The sequence below is a fragment of the Loxodonta africana genome, chromosome 2, assembly GCF_030014295.1.
Source record: "Loxodonta africana isolate mLoxAfr1 chromosome 2, mLoxAfr1.hap2, whole genome shotgun sequence".
Lineage (NCBI taxonomy): Eukaryota > Metazoa > Chordata > Mammalia > Proboscidea > Elephantidae > Loxodonta > Loxodonta africana.
The window spans coordinates 198,442,470-198,457,231 of record NC_087343.1 but is presented as its reverse complement, the minus strand read 5'-3'; the positions used below and the strand labels follow the sequence as shown (position 1 = coordinate 198,457,231).

At 40.8% G+C, this 14,762-nt stretch overlaps 1 protein-coding gene across 1 annotated transcript in view; it reads left to right on the top strand.

The window, feature by feature from the left end:
* LOC135230434 (protein FAM90A27P-like) overlaps positions 1-1,671 on the top strand; it is a 35,068-nt gene extending 33,397 nt beyond the window's left edge. The window contains exon 6 of the mRNA XM_064279724.1: positions 751-1,671. Within this exon, the coding sequence (XP_064135794.1) occupies positions 751-1,671 (921 nt within the window). The remainder of the gene's footprint in view (positions 1-750) is intronic.
* Positions 1,672-14,762: the final 13,091 nt, after the last annotated feature.

Genomic DNA, 14,762 nt, shown 5'->3' with positions numbered 1-14,762 from the left:
TCTTCTGGGCCCTCTGATTTGCCTCTCATGTAAATGGATTATGTTAAAAACCCATGCTGGCCTACAAGATTCATAGTCTATGTAATCTTCATATTTCAGTTCCTTTATTTGTTGATTTGTTTTCATGTTATTATTGACAAGTCTGCCTGCAACATGTTAGTTGGGGCATTTCTGTGCATGTTGGAAATGTTTTTTATCACATGCCTGCTACAATCCTTTATCTTGTTTTGACAACACACCTTTTAAATTTGGTGAATGTTTTCAAATCATCCTTCGAACAACATAAACCATTTACATCCTCTGCAATAATGTAGGAAAATTCTTGTTTCTGCTTACTTTAACAACAGAAAATATAATGAATTTTTTCATTATCACATTGCATAGACTAAAAAAATACCAGCTGGTATTGCAATTTTCCTTTGTCATTATCACCCCTGAGTTTGGGAATCTCTTTACGTGTACAATGGCCGTGTGATTAGCTCTACAGTGAAATTTCATGTTTTGCCTTTTTCTTGGGCTATTTCCTTTTTTTACTGACTTAGAGGAAATACTACTGTATTATGTTTTCTACTCTTTATTGCCTTAGTTGCTTTTCCACAGCCCTAACTTTCTTATTGTTGCCATATATTTTCTGTTTGAACATGATGGAATATATTAGTTCTTTACTTCATACTGTCTGGGAAATCAGACACTATTTGGGATGCCAGGGAGACTCCTGAGCTGTCTAATGTGAGGTTTCTTTACCCACAGAATCCTACCAGGCCAATGCCTGTCCAGACAGCGAAGAAGAGACCTATCCTGATCCCCGTTTTCACAAGGGGGCAACATATCAAGTCATCTGACATGAGATCCTTTTGCCCTACACAGTCCCTCATCAAAAGACCTGAGTTGAGTTCCTTCCTCACACCTCATGTTCCAGGCAAAGGACGAGAGGTGACTTTTGCTGAATCCCTCCATCCTTCTCTCAAGAACCCTACCCTCATTGCCAAGACAACCAGCAACAGGCCTGATGCTTGTTCCCATGACATTCCCCAGTCTTTCGCCAAGACACACACTCTGGGTAACAACTTCCATTCCCAGGCACAAGCCAAGTGTCCTAATGTGAACCCAAAACCCAGCTCACAACCCACCACACAAAAATTGGGTCAGAACTACAAACTCAGCCTCCAGGCATCAGGCAATCTGTTGTCCCAGGTTCCCACCCAGACTTGCAAGAATCTCCCAAAAAAACCGAGACTCAGGCCCTTCCATAACCCCCAGATGAGCACTCAGAATCCTTCTCAGAAGGTTATCAAGACTGTCCAGCTTCCCCCCAGTACTAATAGACTTACACTTAAAGAGGTGCCCCAAGAGATCACAATGACAGCTGCTCTGGCTCCACACAATACACCTCACCAGAATCCCGTCCAGGCTTGTGCAGTCCGTCCGCCTCCACAGTCCAGCCATGTTCCGAACAAGCCCCTCGGAACTGTCTTCACTGGATTGAACAGTGGACAGAAGAATTCCCAGTTCAATATGGCTCCCACCTTTGTCTTACCTAAGAAGCCTGCACCTCCTGATCAGAGCCTTCATGTCCTCCAGCATTCTGAGCGACACTGTTCCCATACCCCAAGGAGCAGCCTCTTTGAGGATCTTCTGGTCTCCTCCTCTGAGGAGAGTGACAGGGAGTGAGACCCTCAATATCAGGAAGACTCAGCCTCCAGGCTCACATGTCTTAGCAATGACTGTAGGACTGAGGAGGGGGAGATGCAGAGAGGAGCTTGTGTCTGGTGAATCAGCACTTCTCCAGCCTTGGGAAATGTACAAATGGTGGAATGTCATATAATATTGGGGGTCAACAGATAGACACTGCCTATTCAAATTTTGTAAATTTACACTGTATTTAAAATGGAGCCCATGAAACCATTATATAATGTATTTTATAAATTAGATAAGTTATAAGAAACAGACAAGATATGCGAAATATTTAACTATAATAGCAATATAAAGCTATAAACTTCATCTGTATATAGAGTGCAAATTATGGAATTTGGAAAATTCTGGGTAAAAGACCAACCTGTGTGGGTTAAAATGGCCTGGATTTTTGGACTGAGAGAGTTTCAGGAGAAACCACGATGGAGGATATCTCCATAGCCTTGTGTATTTTGTTATTAAAATCATTCTGGATTTATGTTTTATTAATTTATGTCAGTATTAATAAATTTCTTTAAACAATATTTTTACAGAGATTTTGGCTTTTTCTTACCATGTCAGGTCAGTTTTCTATTATTTTATTCAGCGATTTTATTTACCTGAATACGAAGAGGACCATAATACGTACAGTGTGGTCCATGGACCTGTAGCTTGTAAGAAACACAGACTGTGAGGCACAAATAAGCTCTACAGAATTAGAATCTGCAGTTTAATGATAATTCCAGGTGATTCAGATACATAGTAAAGTATGATAACCATAGTGGAATCACCTGGGGAGCTTTAAACACAATTACGTCTGGGTCCTACCCCCAGAGAAGTTAACTTAGTTGGTCTTGTGGGAGGCGGGCACATGGAGATTGTTTAACCCTCTCTAGTCGATTCTAATGTCTAATAAATACTAAGAACCACTAAAAGGGGAGGACAAAGAAAATGGTTTAATACCTACTAAACACCCTTTTTAACTTGGGAGGAAATTCTGACCTGAATGAAGAAAAAGCGAGTAGCTCTCTTGTGAGTGTCATTTCACTGGAGGCGCGAATGAGCTGCCTGTACTCCCTGTAAGATCCTGTATCACGGCAATTTTCAGTTTCTCCAGGACCTTGTCATTTAAAGGCAATGTGATGGAGACTCCTGGCTGCCTCCACCTTGAGGGCTCAGGATCCATGAAATGATAAAGGGAATAAAGGAAATTAAGATAGAATGACTCAAGTTTAATATAATCCAGTGATTTTTAAAGTATATGTTACACCGGAGCTATTTGCTCAACTTTGGGCTACACGAGTTGCATTAGCAGAGGACTGAATGATACATACCAATTTAACACTCCAAGGACACCCATCCAGGAGGCAGAATAATAACACGAAGTGAACCCTAAGCTGCATGGTCTTAGTGAGTACTTCCAGCAACCTGTCCCTAACCCTGCTCAGCAACTTGGAGACTCCTTAGAGCAGTTGGGATCATGGGTCTGAAAAACACCAATAAGGCTTTGATGAATGCAGTTTTCAGGTTCCACTAAGAAAAATTCAGTAGGCAGATTTGATTGGATCTGATCTGGGGATCTGTGATTTTAATTAGCATCCTCAGTGATTCCGAGCCAGATGGTTGGGAGGTAAGTTCTGAGAAAAAATCATACAGGAATCTTGACCCAACTGGTATGAATTTTGTTTGTGTGTAGCATAGTATTTCCGCCATCTGAGGTTCTTTCAGTTATCCAGCTGGGTCAATTTGATATACCTAAGAGCAATAAGTTTCAAAGTGAATAGTTTTACCCTTTTTCTGTATTTTTAACCTTTCATTTATATGTGTGAGTAATTTTATTAAACACATATACATTTTAGAGACCAAAGTTTGTTAGTGGTTACCAGAGTTGGGTGTAAGGGAGGAAAAAAGGGGTATTTAATGCTTGTGGGACACTGAGCTACTGTTAAGAATGATGGGAAAATTTGGAAACGGATAATGGTAAGGGTTAATAACATGACAAACAGGACTAAGGTCCCTGAATTGTACAGGTGAAGAATGTCAAAAAGGCAAATGATTTGTTACATATATATTTAAAATAATAAACATACACATTTGAATTTCCAGAGTATGAATGAACATTGTGTTTATATTTTAAGGACATAGGCGCATCTATTTATAACATGGTCACACATTTGGAGCTGAACTAAGTGTTTTATATATTTTATTTCATTCTTACAAACAGCTCTGTAAAGATTGCACATCGTTATTTCCCAGCGTAGACATGTGGGTGCTGAAGAGCAGATCATCACTCAAGTGACATCCATCCCTTCACTTTGGCTTCCCAGGGTCCCTCATAACCACTCTTTGCCTCTACATCACATGGTCTTAAGACTTTTAAGGACCAGGATCTCAAAGGGGACTCCAAGGTGCAGAAACAAATTACAAATGAAAATCACAGCAGTGAGTACTGAAAAGTACCTGACATCAAACAATTCCCTCTTCAAGACATCTCTAACTCTGTTTTCTACGGGCTCTTTGGCAAGGTGACCCATGGACCACTGTCTTCCTCTTAGGAATCCCCCTATGGGCATGTTTAACACTTCGTTTTAGAAGAGGGCTGTATTTTAATACAGTATACTTGATTTTGGCGTTTAATGCAAACATAGTATTTTTTCACCCTCACAGGCTCAGCTTACTGGTCCTCTGATAATTTTCTCACCTTCCTTCACTCCTGTATACTAGCTTTACAATATCTATCACAATATCCCATTTCAGAGTCATTGAAGGAGAAGCAAAATCTTTTGTGGCTCCACAGATTCTGGAAGGGATTTTTTTTTAATTCTAAGTTTTTTTTTTTTTTAATTTATTGTGCTTTTAGTGAAAATTTACAAATCAAGTCAGCCTCTCATACAAAAACTTATACACACCTTGCTATGTACTCCTAGCTGCTCTCTCCCTAATGAGACAGCACACTCCTCCTCTCCACCCTGTATTCCCCGTGTCCATTCAACCAGCTCCTGTCCCCTTCTGCCTTCTCATCTCGCCTCTAGACAGGAGTTGCCCACATAGTCTCATGTGTCTACTTGAGCCAAGAAGCTCACTTCTCACCAGTGTCATTTTCTGTCTTATAGTCCAGTCCAATCCCTGTCTGAAGAGTTGGCTTTGGGAATGGTTCCACTCTAAGGCTAACAAAGGGTCTGGGGTGGAACGGATTTTAATATTATAACCAAATAGGGTGAGGGAGGATGGGTCTCATTTCTGCAAAGTTGGATACAGGGAGGATAAAGGGTTTAGGATGGGTGGTTTTTCAGCTCCACAGTCAAAGTGGCTCAAGTGAGATTATGGGTAACATCCACCCACCAATCTTTCTAGTGTTCTTCTCTGTGAAGGGATTTTGTGTGTGTCTGGGGCCTGCTCTGAAGCCCTGGTGGCACAGTGATTAAGAGTGCAGCTGCTAATCAAAAAGGTTGGCAGTTTGAATCCACCAACTGGTCCTTGGAAATCCTATGGAGCAGTTCTACTCTGTCCTACAGGGTTGCTATGAGTCGGAGTTGACTCAACAGAAAGGGATTGGGTCTTGCTCTGATAATCAACCAAAAACAATCAATGTCCCATCCCTCCTTGTTGGATCCAGGTACAGAGAACTGGAATGCTTCAACACTTAAGAGCTGAGATCAATTGGAACCTGTAAAAATGGCATGGCAGAGGCCTTTGACCTCCTCTTACTTCACAAGGAGTGGAGCCCTGGTGGCTAAGTGGTTAAGCACTCAGGCTGCTAACCAAAAAGTCGGTAGTTTGAATCCACTAGCCACTCCTTGGAAACCCTATGGGACGGTTCTACTCTGCCCTATAGGGTCACTATGAGTCCGAATTGACTAGGAGACACACAACAACTTCAAAACAGGGAAGGAAGATCAACAGCCAAAGGCTGATTCCTATGAGGCAGAGGTCAGATACGCCTCTACCCTCCAAACTTTTTATCAATTGTGGCGCCAACCTTTCCTCCCACTGCACTCTACTTCTCTGCTGAGTTTGATAAATTACTGCTATGGCCACAGAGAACTCACAGGTAATATTCACCATTATGGAGTTTATTGTTGCTGTTGTTGTTAGGTGCCATTAAGTTGATTCCCACTCATAGTGATCCTATGTACAACAGGAGGAAACACTGCACGGTCCTGCGCTATCCTCACAATCGTTATGCTTGAGCCCATTGTTACAGCCACTGTATCAATCCATCTAGTCAAGGGTCTTCCTCTTTTTTGCTGACCCCTTACTTTACCAAGCATGACATCGTTCTCCAAGGACTAATCCCTCCTGATAAAATGTCGAAAGTATGTGAGACATAGTCTTCCCATCCTTTTTTCTAAAGGACATTCTGGCTGTACTTCTTCCAAGATAGGTTTTTTTCTTTCTTTTTGCAGTCTGTGGTATATTCAATATTCTTCACCAACACCGTAATTTATGGGGTTTATTAGGGAAACTCTGGTGATGTAGTGGTTAGAGCTGCGGCTGCTAACCAAGAAGTCAGCAATTCGAATCGACCACGTGCTCCTTGGAAACCTTATGGGGCAGTTCTACTCTCTCCTTTAGGAATAGGAAGTAACTCAACGGCAACAGGTTTGGTTTTTGGTTTTTTATTAGGGAAGTAAAAAAACCCATTGCCATCAAGTCAATTCCAACTCATAGGGAAGTAACAGGTTACAATTCAGGTTCAGGAATGCCCAGGATACAGTTCTTCCATCAGCACAGCCTCTTCTCCATCATGCCCGCAGGGACATCTCTCTCTGGCCATCGGCCTTTGCCCTGCTTGGGTAATTGTTACAAAGCTCTTTTAGCTCAGTCGATAAATGTTCCCTAATCACCCCACTCCACCAGTAAACCTTGGCCTGAAGTTCTTCAGCTCTAGTTCCACCAAGTTCCTGGAAGCACCCTACTCTGCTAGTAAGCCTCCTGACCTAAGGCACTTAGCTTTCTTGCTCATTGTGCTCTGGGCCCACTGTACCAGTCTTCTGCCTCTGTTGTCACCATTTGTCTGTCACTGCTTCTCGTTCTCCTCAGAGTTCCAGCTCTCCTCCTCTCTCGGTCTCCTGGTTGTAGAAGCTTCTCAGCAAAGGGATCCTGGGCCAAAGGACATGCTCCACTCTTAGTTTTTCTTTCTTGGTGTTGGTAAGATCCCCTTCTCCTGTCTCTGGGATGGCTCATTTTAAGCCTAGAGGGATGGTAAAATTGACCAGTCCCTCCCTTACTATTGTTTACACCATATTTGCATAGTCCCACTCAATCATTGTGTTTCAGTCACAAAGACTGTGGCTAGAAGTGCCATATTAATCAATTCATTGCACCACAGAACACGTAGAGATGAATTTATACAACTGCAGGAAGCCCATTACGGCAAGAGGTCAAGTTTGAAGCAATATATGTAAAGCCTATTTCAATTTCTGGGTCAATCGGAACTGAAGGAAGTTGTTCTTTTTCTCAGGAAGCTACTAGAAGTGAAGAAGGTACTTGTGTTTATGGAAAAACACTCGGATTTTAAAACCCATTGGGAGCTTAGACAGCAGTGTTTATTCTGCCTACATAAGGTACATACAGAGAGGAGGGTTCTTAAGATTACTCTGAGGACTCCTGGGAAGTACAGGGTCAAGGGACTGAAGGATTGTAGGTGTGTCAGAAGGGGCTGTTGCATTTTGTAATTTTTAATAAAACCAAATGATCATTTCCCAGAGTTTCCTATGCTGAATCATTACAGATTCCTTCTTGAAAGGATTTTCTTGATCCCCTTCATACCATATTTTATTCCCATAGAAAGCTGTGTTAACTTTTTTCAACTTCCTGTTTTGTTTTATTTTGCTTTTCCTGAAGGCCCCTACCTATAGTGGAGCTCCTTCTCCAGTAATCTTGCCTTCTTTTGCTTGAGCCCTGGGAATACAGGGCTTCCTAAACCAGAATCAAACCAAACACCTTGTTGTCAAGTTAATTATGACTTATGATGACCCCTTGTGTTACACAGTAGAGCTTTTCTTGGGTGTAATCTTTGAGGCTTTCTTCCATATCACATTTGGGTGGGTTTGAATAGCCAACCCATTAGTTGTCAAGCAGAAATTGTTTGGGCCACCCAGGGACAAAGGCTCCCTAAGGGTTAGAAATTTGCTGTCTAATCTGATCAACCTTTCTATTCCCTTGGATGGACTGCTTTCTTGGGAGTGTTCTCAGGTACACTTTTGTGTTTCCTATTCATTTTCATTTTTTTGTGGTTGTTGATATAGATCTTATGCTGCTTCCTTTTAATAATTATTTTTTGTATTAGGCAAATTCTGTTGAAAGAGTTGACCAAGAGGTAGGTGGTTATGTTCTGTTTTTCTTCCTATGACAATGATACTTGATGGATCAGACACATGAAAACTATCGTGACCATCATGCTAATACTTTTTTGACATATGTGGACACTTGAATTCCAAGTGAAATTTGAACAATTCACACTGAGGCTTTTCATTTGTACCACCTGCCTTTCAAAACAATATTAAAAATTTAAAACTGCAGTATATAAGACAAAGCAAATCCAGATCCTTCAGCATCTCTACTCAACAGAGAGAAAAATGTCTGTGTCTGGAATGATTTCTGGGTTCCCCTTTCCCCCACTTATTCTGTGTGGGGCTGGCCGGGCCAGAGAGATTACCACATAATATCAGCTGACCTCAGGAGAGGTGGACTGATTCAATCAATCATGACAACATTGATAGGCCCCAATAAAGGCATCGGCAATGGAGGTTCCATAGGTTTCCTTGTTGTTGAAAGACATGGATGAACATGGTAGGGTGGTGCATGTCCTTTTGTGACCTGGAGACTCTACGTTGGAAACCTCCCCGGACCTCACCCTATGTGTCTTGTCTCTTCATTTGAATCATTTTTCTCTAATAAAACCTTAAGTATAGCATGTTATTTGAATTCTGTAATTCATTCCAGCAAATTATTGGAATAAAAGATCAGCGGTAGACATCATTCAGAAGTGAGGGGAGCTGGGACCTCTGAGCTTAGGGCTGGTAACCTGAGGGAGTAGAGGGAATCCCCTAATTTGTAGCCAGCTACTAAAAAGTGAGGGAGCCAGAGAGGGGGCCCTGAGCTGACAGCTGGCATTCTGAAAGAGGATTTGGGAAACCCTAAGTTTGTAGCCAGCAGGTCAGAAGTGAGGGAAGGTGGGAAACCCTGAGTTTACAGGTTATATTCTGAGGGGGTATAGAGAACCTCTGAATTTGTAGCCAGTATATCAGAAGTAAGGGAGTCTAGGGGACCTACTGAGCTTTCAGCTGGCATCCTAAAGTTATGGTTAGAAAGCCACAAATTTTTAGCTAGCAGGTCAGAAGTGAGGGGAGCCCTGAGGACTCTAAAATTTGCAGTTATTGTCTGAGGTCTTGGGCCAACATGGCAGTCTGGAGTATGAGTCCTTTAATTTGTAAGATTTCACCTAACTCCAGGTGGCCAGGGTCAGAGGAAGAAGTGCTGCATGGGCAGCTGGTGTCTGAACAGAGGGGAACAGAACTGATGAGTTGATTTGATTGATCTTTATAGTTTGGTTCAGAGAAGCGACAAGAGCGGATTTGGTTATTTTATTCTCACATCTACCCTTGAAAAATAGTTAAAGGATGTTCTCTAACCAGAAAGGAAATGATAATAAAAGAAGGATTGGAACTTCAGAAAAGAATGAAGAACAATGGAATGTGTAAAAACAGAGTATTTTCATTTAGAGTTTCTCAAATCATACTTGGGTTGTAGCAAAAAATATAGTCCCATTTGATATGGACTTCGATGTTGACAGAGGGAACACTTAAGACAATTATATTTTGACAGTGTGAGGCTACTGGGTCCTGAGGGAAAGCATAAATTTTCAATCATTCATTTAAGTGTTAAAATAACAGTAGATTCTAATAAGCTATATATGTATGTTGTAAAATCTAGAGCAAACACTAAGGAAGGCGTACAAACCAATATGCTCAAAAACAGTACAACCAAAAAACCAAACCAGTGCCATCCAGTCGATTCTGACTCATAGCGACCCTATAGGACAGAGTAGAACTTCCCCATAGAGTTTCCAAGGAGCTCCTGGTGGATTCGAACTGCCGACCCTTTGGTTAGCAGCCATAGCACTTCACCACTATGCCACCAGAGTTTCCCAAAAATACAATATGTAAATAAAAATGGAATTTTAATAAATGTTCAAGCAACAAAATAGATGCTAAGCAAAGAGAGAAGAACAAGAAACAGAGGAGCCAACAACAACAAGGAAAATATAATGGCAGTTTTAAGTCTTAACACATCAGTAAACAAAAAATTGTTGCCATGGAGTCAATTCTGACTCATAATGACCCTATAGGACAGTACAACTGCCCCATAGGGTTTCCAAAGAGTGGATGGTGGATTCAAACTGCCAAACTTTTGATCAGTAGCTAAGCTCTTAGCCACTGAACCACCAGGGCTCCAATATATCAGTAATTGATTGTAAACACTCAAAATAAAATAGTTAAAATACATAGATTGACCCACTTGATAAAAAAACATGACTCAACAATATACTGTCTATTATAAACTCACATCAAGCACAAATCTCAGTTCAAGTAGGTTTAAAGTAAAAGGATGGATCAAATATAATAACCAAGTATTAATTTAAAAAAATTCAAAAGTCCATATTAACCTTACATAAAGTAGACTTTAGAAATGAAAATTAGTAGGGACAAAGAGGGATATCATATAATGATAAAAGGATGTAAGTGCAAAAAAGACATCAGCAATCCTAAATGAGTGTGAACCAAAGTGTAGAGCTTCAAAACCATGAAGCATAAAACTGACTAAAAATCAACAGAGGAAATGAGTTACAGAATCAACCAACAGACATTATTTACCAGTATCAGGGTGTATTACCAGATACAGCAGTCCTGAAAAGGATAAGGAAATACGACAAAAAAACTTTATGTTTATAAATTTGAAAACTTTGAAGAAATGAACGAATTTCTAGAAAATCACAAACTACTGAAACCGTACAAGGTTGGACTAGATAATCTGGATAGTCCTAGAATCAGTATAAAGAAATGAATTTTTAATTTAAAAAAACTCATGCAAAATAAACCTTCTGGCCAAAATAATATCACTGGAGAACTCTACCAAATACCTAAAGAAGAATTAATACCAGTGTTACCCAATGTCCTCCAGAAAAATAAAAGAGGATGGACTATCTCCTAACTCACTAAATTTAGCCAATATTACCTTAATCCCAAACCAGAGGAAAACATTAAAAAAGCAGAATATTGAGGTGGAGCAAGATGGTGGAGTAGTTAGATGCTTACTGCGGTCTCTTTTACAACAAAAAACAAGTGAGTTTGATTATATACAACAAGCTAGGAGCCCTGAACATCAAAGGCGAAGATGAGGAATTGAATTGAGTGTCACAGAGAGGGAGAAACAGTTTAGAAGCAGCAAGGAGTTGCCAGACCTGACCCGGTGAGAACTGGTACCACACAGGCTGATTCCACTGCTGCTGTGAGCATAGCACAGGGGAGGCCGAATGACATTCAGTCTGCTCAACCCTCTGGAACAAGCCAAAAGCAGCCCACAATTGACAAGCTATAAGTACCTGCATTTAACCTACCATGATCAAAAATACCCCTTTGGGAAAAGCCTCTCACCCATTTACCTTCTCCCTTCTCATTCTGCACTGGGTCCCAGCCAGCTGCATCCTCTGAGCCAGGAGAAAGCCCCTGCACTTGCTGTGAGCCACTCTCCCAGCCTTGGAGAGGAAACAAATTAACAAACAGGAAAAAAAAAAAAATACATATGCCAGCTTCCTTAAGTCGAGAACTCAAGGCAAAAATGGTTCCTTTGCCTAGGCACAGGCATAAGCAGTTCATGGACTTTGAATGCCTTTCACCACTGCATAGACCTGTGTGGGCCCATTTCACCAGCACAGGTCCCCATTAGCACAGTATAAGAGGGTATGTACCTGAAGTCTAGCTTCAACTGTTTCAGCTACACAGTAGAAAGGTACTTTCGTGACTCTTGACATGGCTCTGCCTATTAAGCAAGGTCCTCACCTACCCACATCAGGGGCCTGAGGACTGGTGGCTCCACCCATGAAACCTAGCCACGCACAACAGGGATCCAAGAATAAGTGGTGCTTCTCGGTCCTTATAGCCAACAGCATTGGGTGTCCATAGTCCAGATGCAAAACCCATCCACCTACACAATCTAGGGAGAAGGGACACATTTTCCTCACAGACATTCAGGGGCTCTTGTCTGCCCCCTGCCCTGGCAAGTACGTGACCTTCTACTGCACCCAGATACCTGTGCCTACACCAATCACTCATGCTCAACTAGAACTGTAGGTGAGAGCCTGCACCACACACTTAGTGACTGACTATCTAGACCACTGAGCTAAATCCATACAAGAAAAGGGAACAGACTCCTGGGTTCACATACCTAGTAAGAGCTCTAACCACATGGTGACAGGATGTTAGAGTTTCAAAGGTACCAATAATCAAACTAGCTCACTTGAGTAGCCTGTTTGGGCATATCAAAACAAGAAGCTAGGACACAGTAAGCTGACATAAAATTAACAAATACAATAACTTATTGATGGCTCAGAGACAACAATTAATATCAAATCACATAAAGAGCCAGATCACGATGGCTTCAGCAAGCTCCCCAAAAAAAGATTTAAGAAATCTTCTGGATGAAGACAGTTTTCTGGAATTATCAGAGATAAAATATAAAAGATCGATATACAGAACTCTTCAAGAGATAAGGAAGGAGATCAGACAAAATGCAGAAAAAGCCAAGGGATGAACAGAGAGAAAAAGCATTAGAGGAACTGAGCAGATTAGACAAGAGCATAATGACAAATTTAATAGGCTGAAAGAATCTATAGAGAGACAGCAAACAGAAATTCAGAAAATTAACAATAAAATTACAGAATTAGACAATTCGATAGAAAGTCATAGAAGCAGAATTGAGGAAATGGAAGTCAGAATTAGTGAGATTGAACATAAAGCACTCGACACTAACATGTTTGAGGAAAAATCAGATAAAAGAATTAAAAAAAATGAAGACACCCTAAGAATTATCTGGGACTCTATCAAGAGGAGTAACCTATGACTGATTGGAGTACCAGAACATGGGGCGGCGGGGGCGGGGGGGGGACAGAAAATACAGAGAGAATTGTTGAAGATTTGCTGGCAGAAAACTTCTCTGATATCATGAAAGATGAGAAGATATCTATCCAAGATTCTCACCGAACCCCACACAAGGTAGATCCCAAAAGAAAGTCACCAAGACATATTATAATCAAACTTGCCAAAAGCAAAGATAAAAAGAGGATATTAAGAGCGGCTGGGGATAAATGAAAAGGCACCTACAAAGGAAAGACAATAACACTAAGTTTGGACTCCTCAGCAGAAACCATGCAGACAAGAAGGCAATGGGATAACATACATAAAGCCTTGAAGGAAAAAAATTTCAACCAAGAATTATGTATCCAGCAAAACTGTCCCTCAAATATGAAGGTAAAATTAGGATATTTCCAGACAAACAGAAGTTTAGCGAATTTGCAAAAAATAAACCAAAATTACAAGAAATACTAAAGGGAGTCCTCTGGTTAGGAAATCAATAACGTCAGATTTCAACCCAAAACTGGAACACAGGACAGAGTAACCAGATATCAACCAAGACAGGGAAATCACAAAAATAAATCAAAGCTAAAACACTCAAAACAAGTAAACAGCAATGTCATTATGTAAAAGATGAAATATTAAAACAAAAAAGAGGGACTAAAAAATGTACTCATAGACTTTTCATATGGAGAGGAAGTCAAGGTAACATAAAGAAATTAAAGATTGGTTTAAACTTAGAAAAATAAGGGTGAACATTAAAGTAACCACAAAGGAAACTAACAATCCTACACATCAAAGGAAAAAACAAGAAAAACGTAAAGACTCAGGAAATAAAAATCAACACTGAAAAAGAGGAAAAGAAGATACATAAAGAAAAATGACTCAGCACAGAAAATTAAGTGGAACAAAGAAACTGTCAACAATACAAAAAAAAAAAAAAACAAAATGACAGTACTAAACTTAGACCTATCAATAATTATGCTGAATGTAAATAGACTAAACGCACCAATAGAGTGGCAGAATTGATTTAAAAAAAAAAACACAATTCGTATATATCCTGCCTAAAAGAAACAGGCCTTAGACTTAAAGACACGAACAAATTAAAACTCAAAGTATGGGAAAAAAATATATCAAGCAAACAACAATCAAAAAAGGAGCAAGAGAGGGCGGAGCCAAGATGGCAGACTAGGCAGACGCTACCTCGGATCCCTCTTACAACAAAGACACGGAAAAACAAGTGAATCGATCACATACATAACAATCTACGAACCCTGAACAACAAACACAGATTTAGAGACGGAGAACGAACTAATACGGGGAAGCAGCGATTGTTTCCAGAGCCTGGAGCCAGCGTACCAGTCAGGTACGGCACAAGCACAGAGACCTGCTCCACCCTCCTGAACTAACCCCGGGAGGGGCACCAGCCGGTTCCACGGGCGGCGTGGGACGCAGCCGGTAGGAGAAGTCCCCGGGAGGCAGTGACTGGTCTCGGAGCAGAAAGAGCAGCATCCGAGCCAGGGAACCGTCCCGCAGGGATTTGGACTGGACGCAGGCGGCTTCATTAACATCTGAATAGCCTGAGCCAGAGGGAGAACTCTGATAGGGATCTGACTGCATTTTTTTTTAGCGGATTTTCTGGAAAAACTAGTTTCCCAGTGATGGCTCGGAGACAACAATACATATCAAACCACTTAAAGAAGCAGACCGTGACAGCTTCTCCAACCCCCCAAACAAAAGAATCAAAACCTTTCCCAAATGAAGATACAATCTTGGAATTATCAGATACAGAATATAAAAAACTAATTTACAGAATGCTTAATGATATCACAAATGAACTTAGGATAACTGCAGAAAAAGCCAAGGAACACACTGATAAAACTTGAAGAACTCAAAAAGATTATTCAAGAACATACTGGAAAAATTAATAAGTTGCAAGAATCCATAGAGAGACAA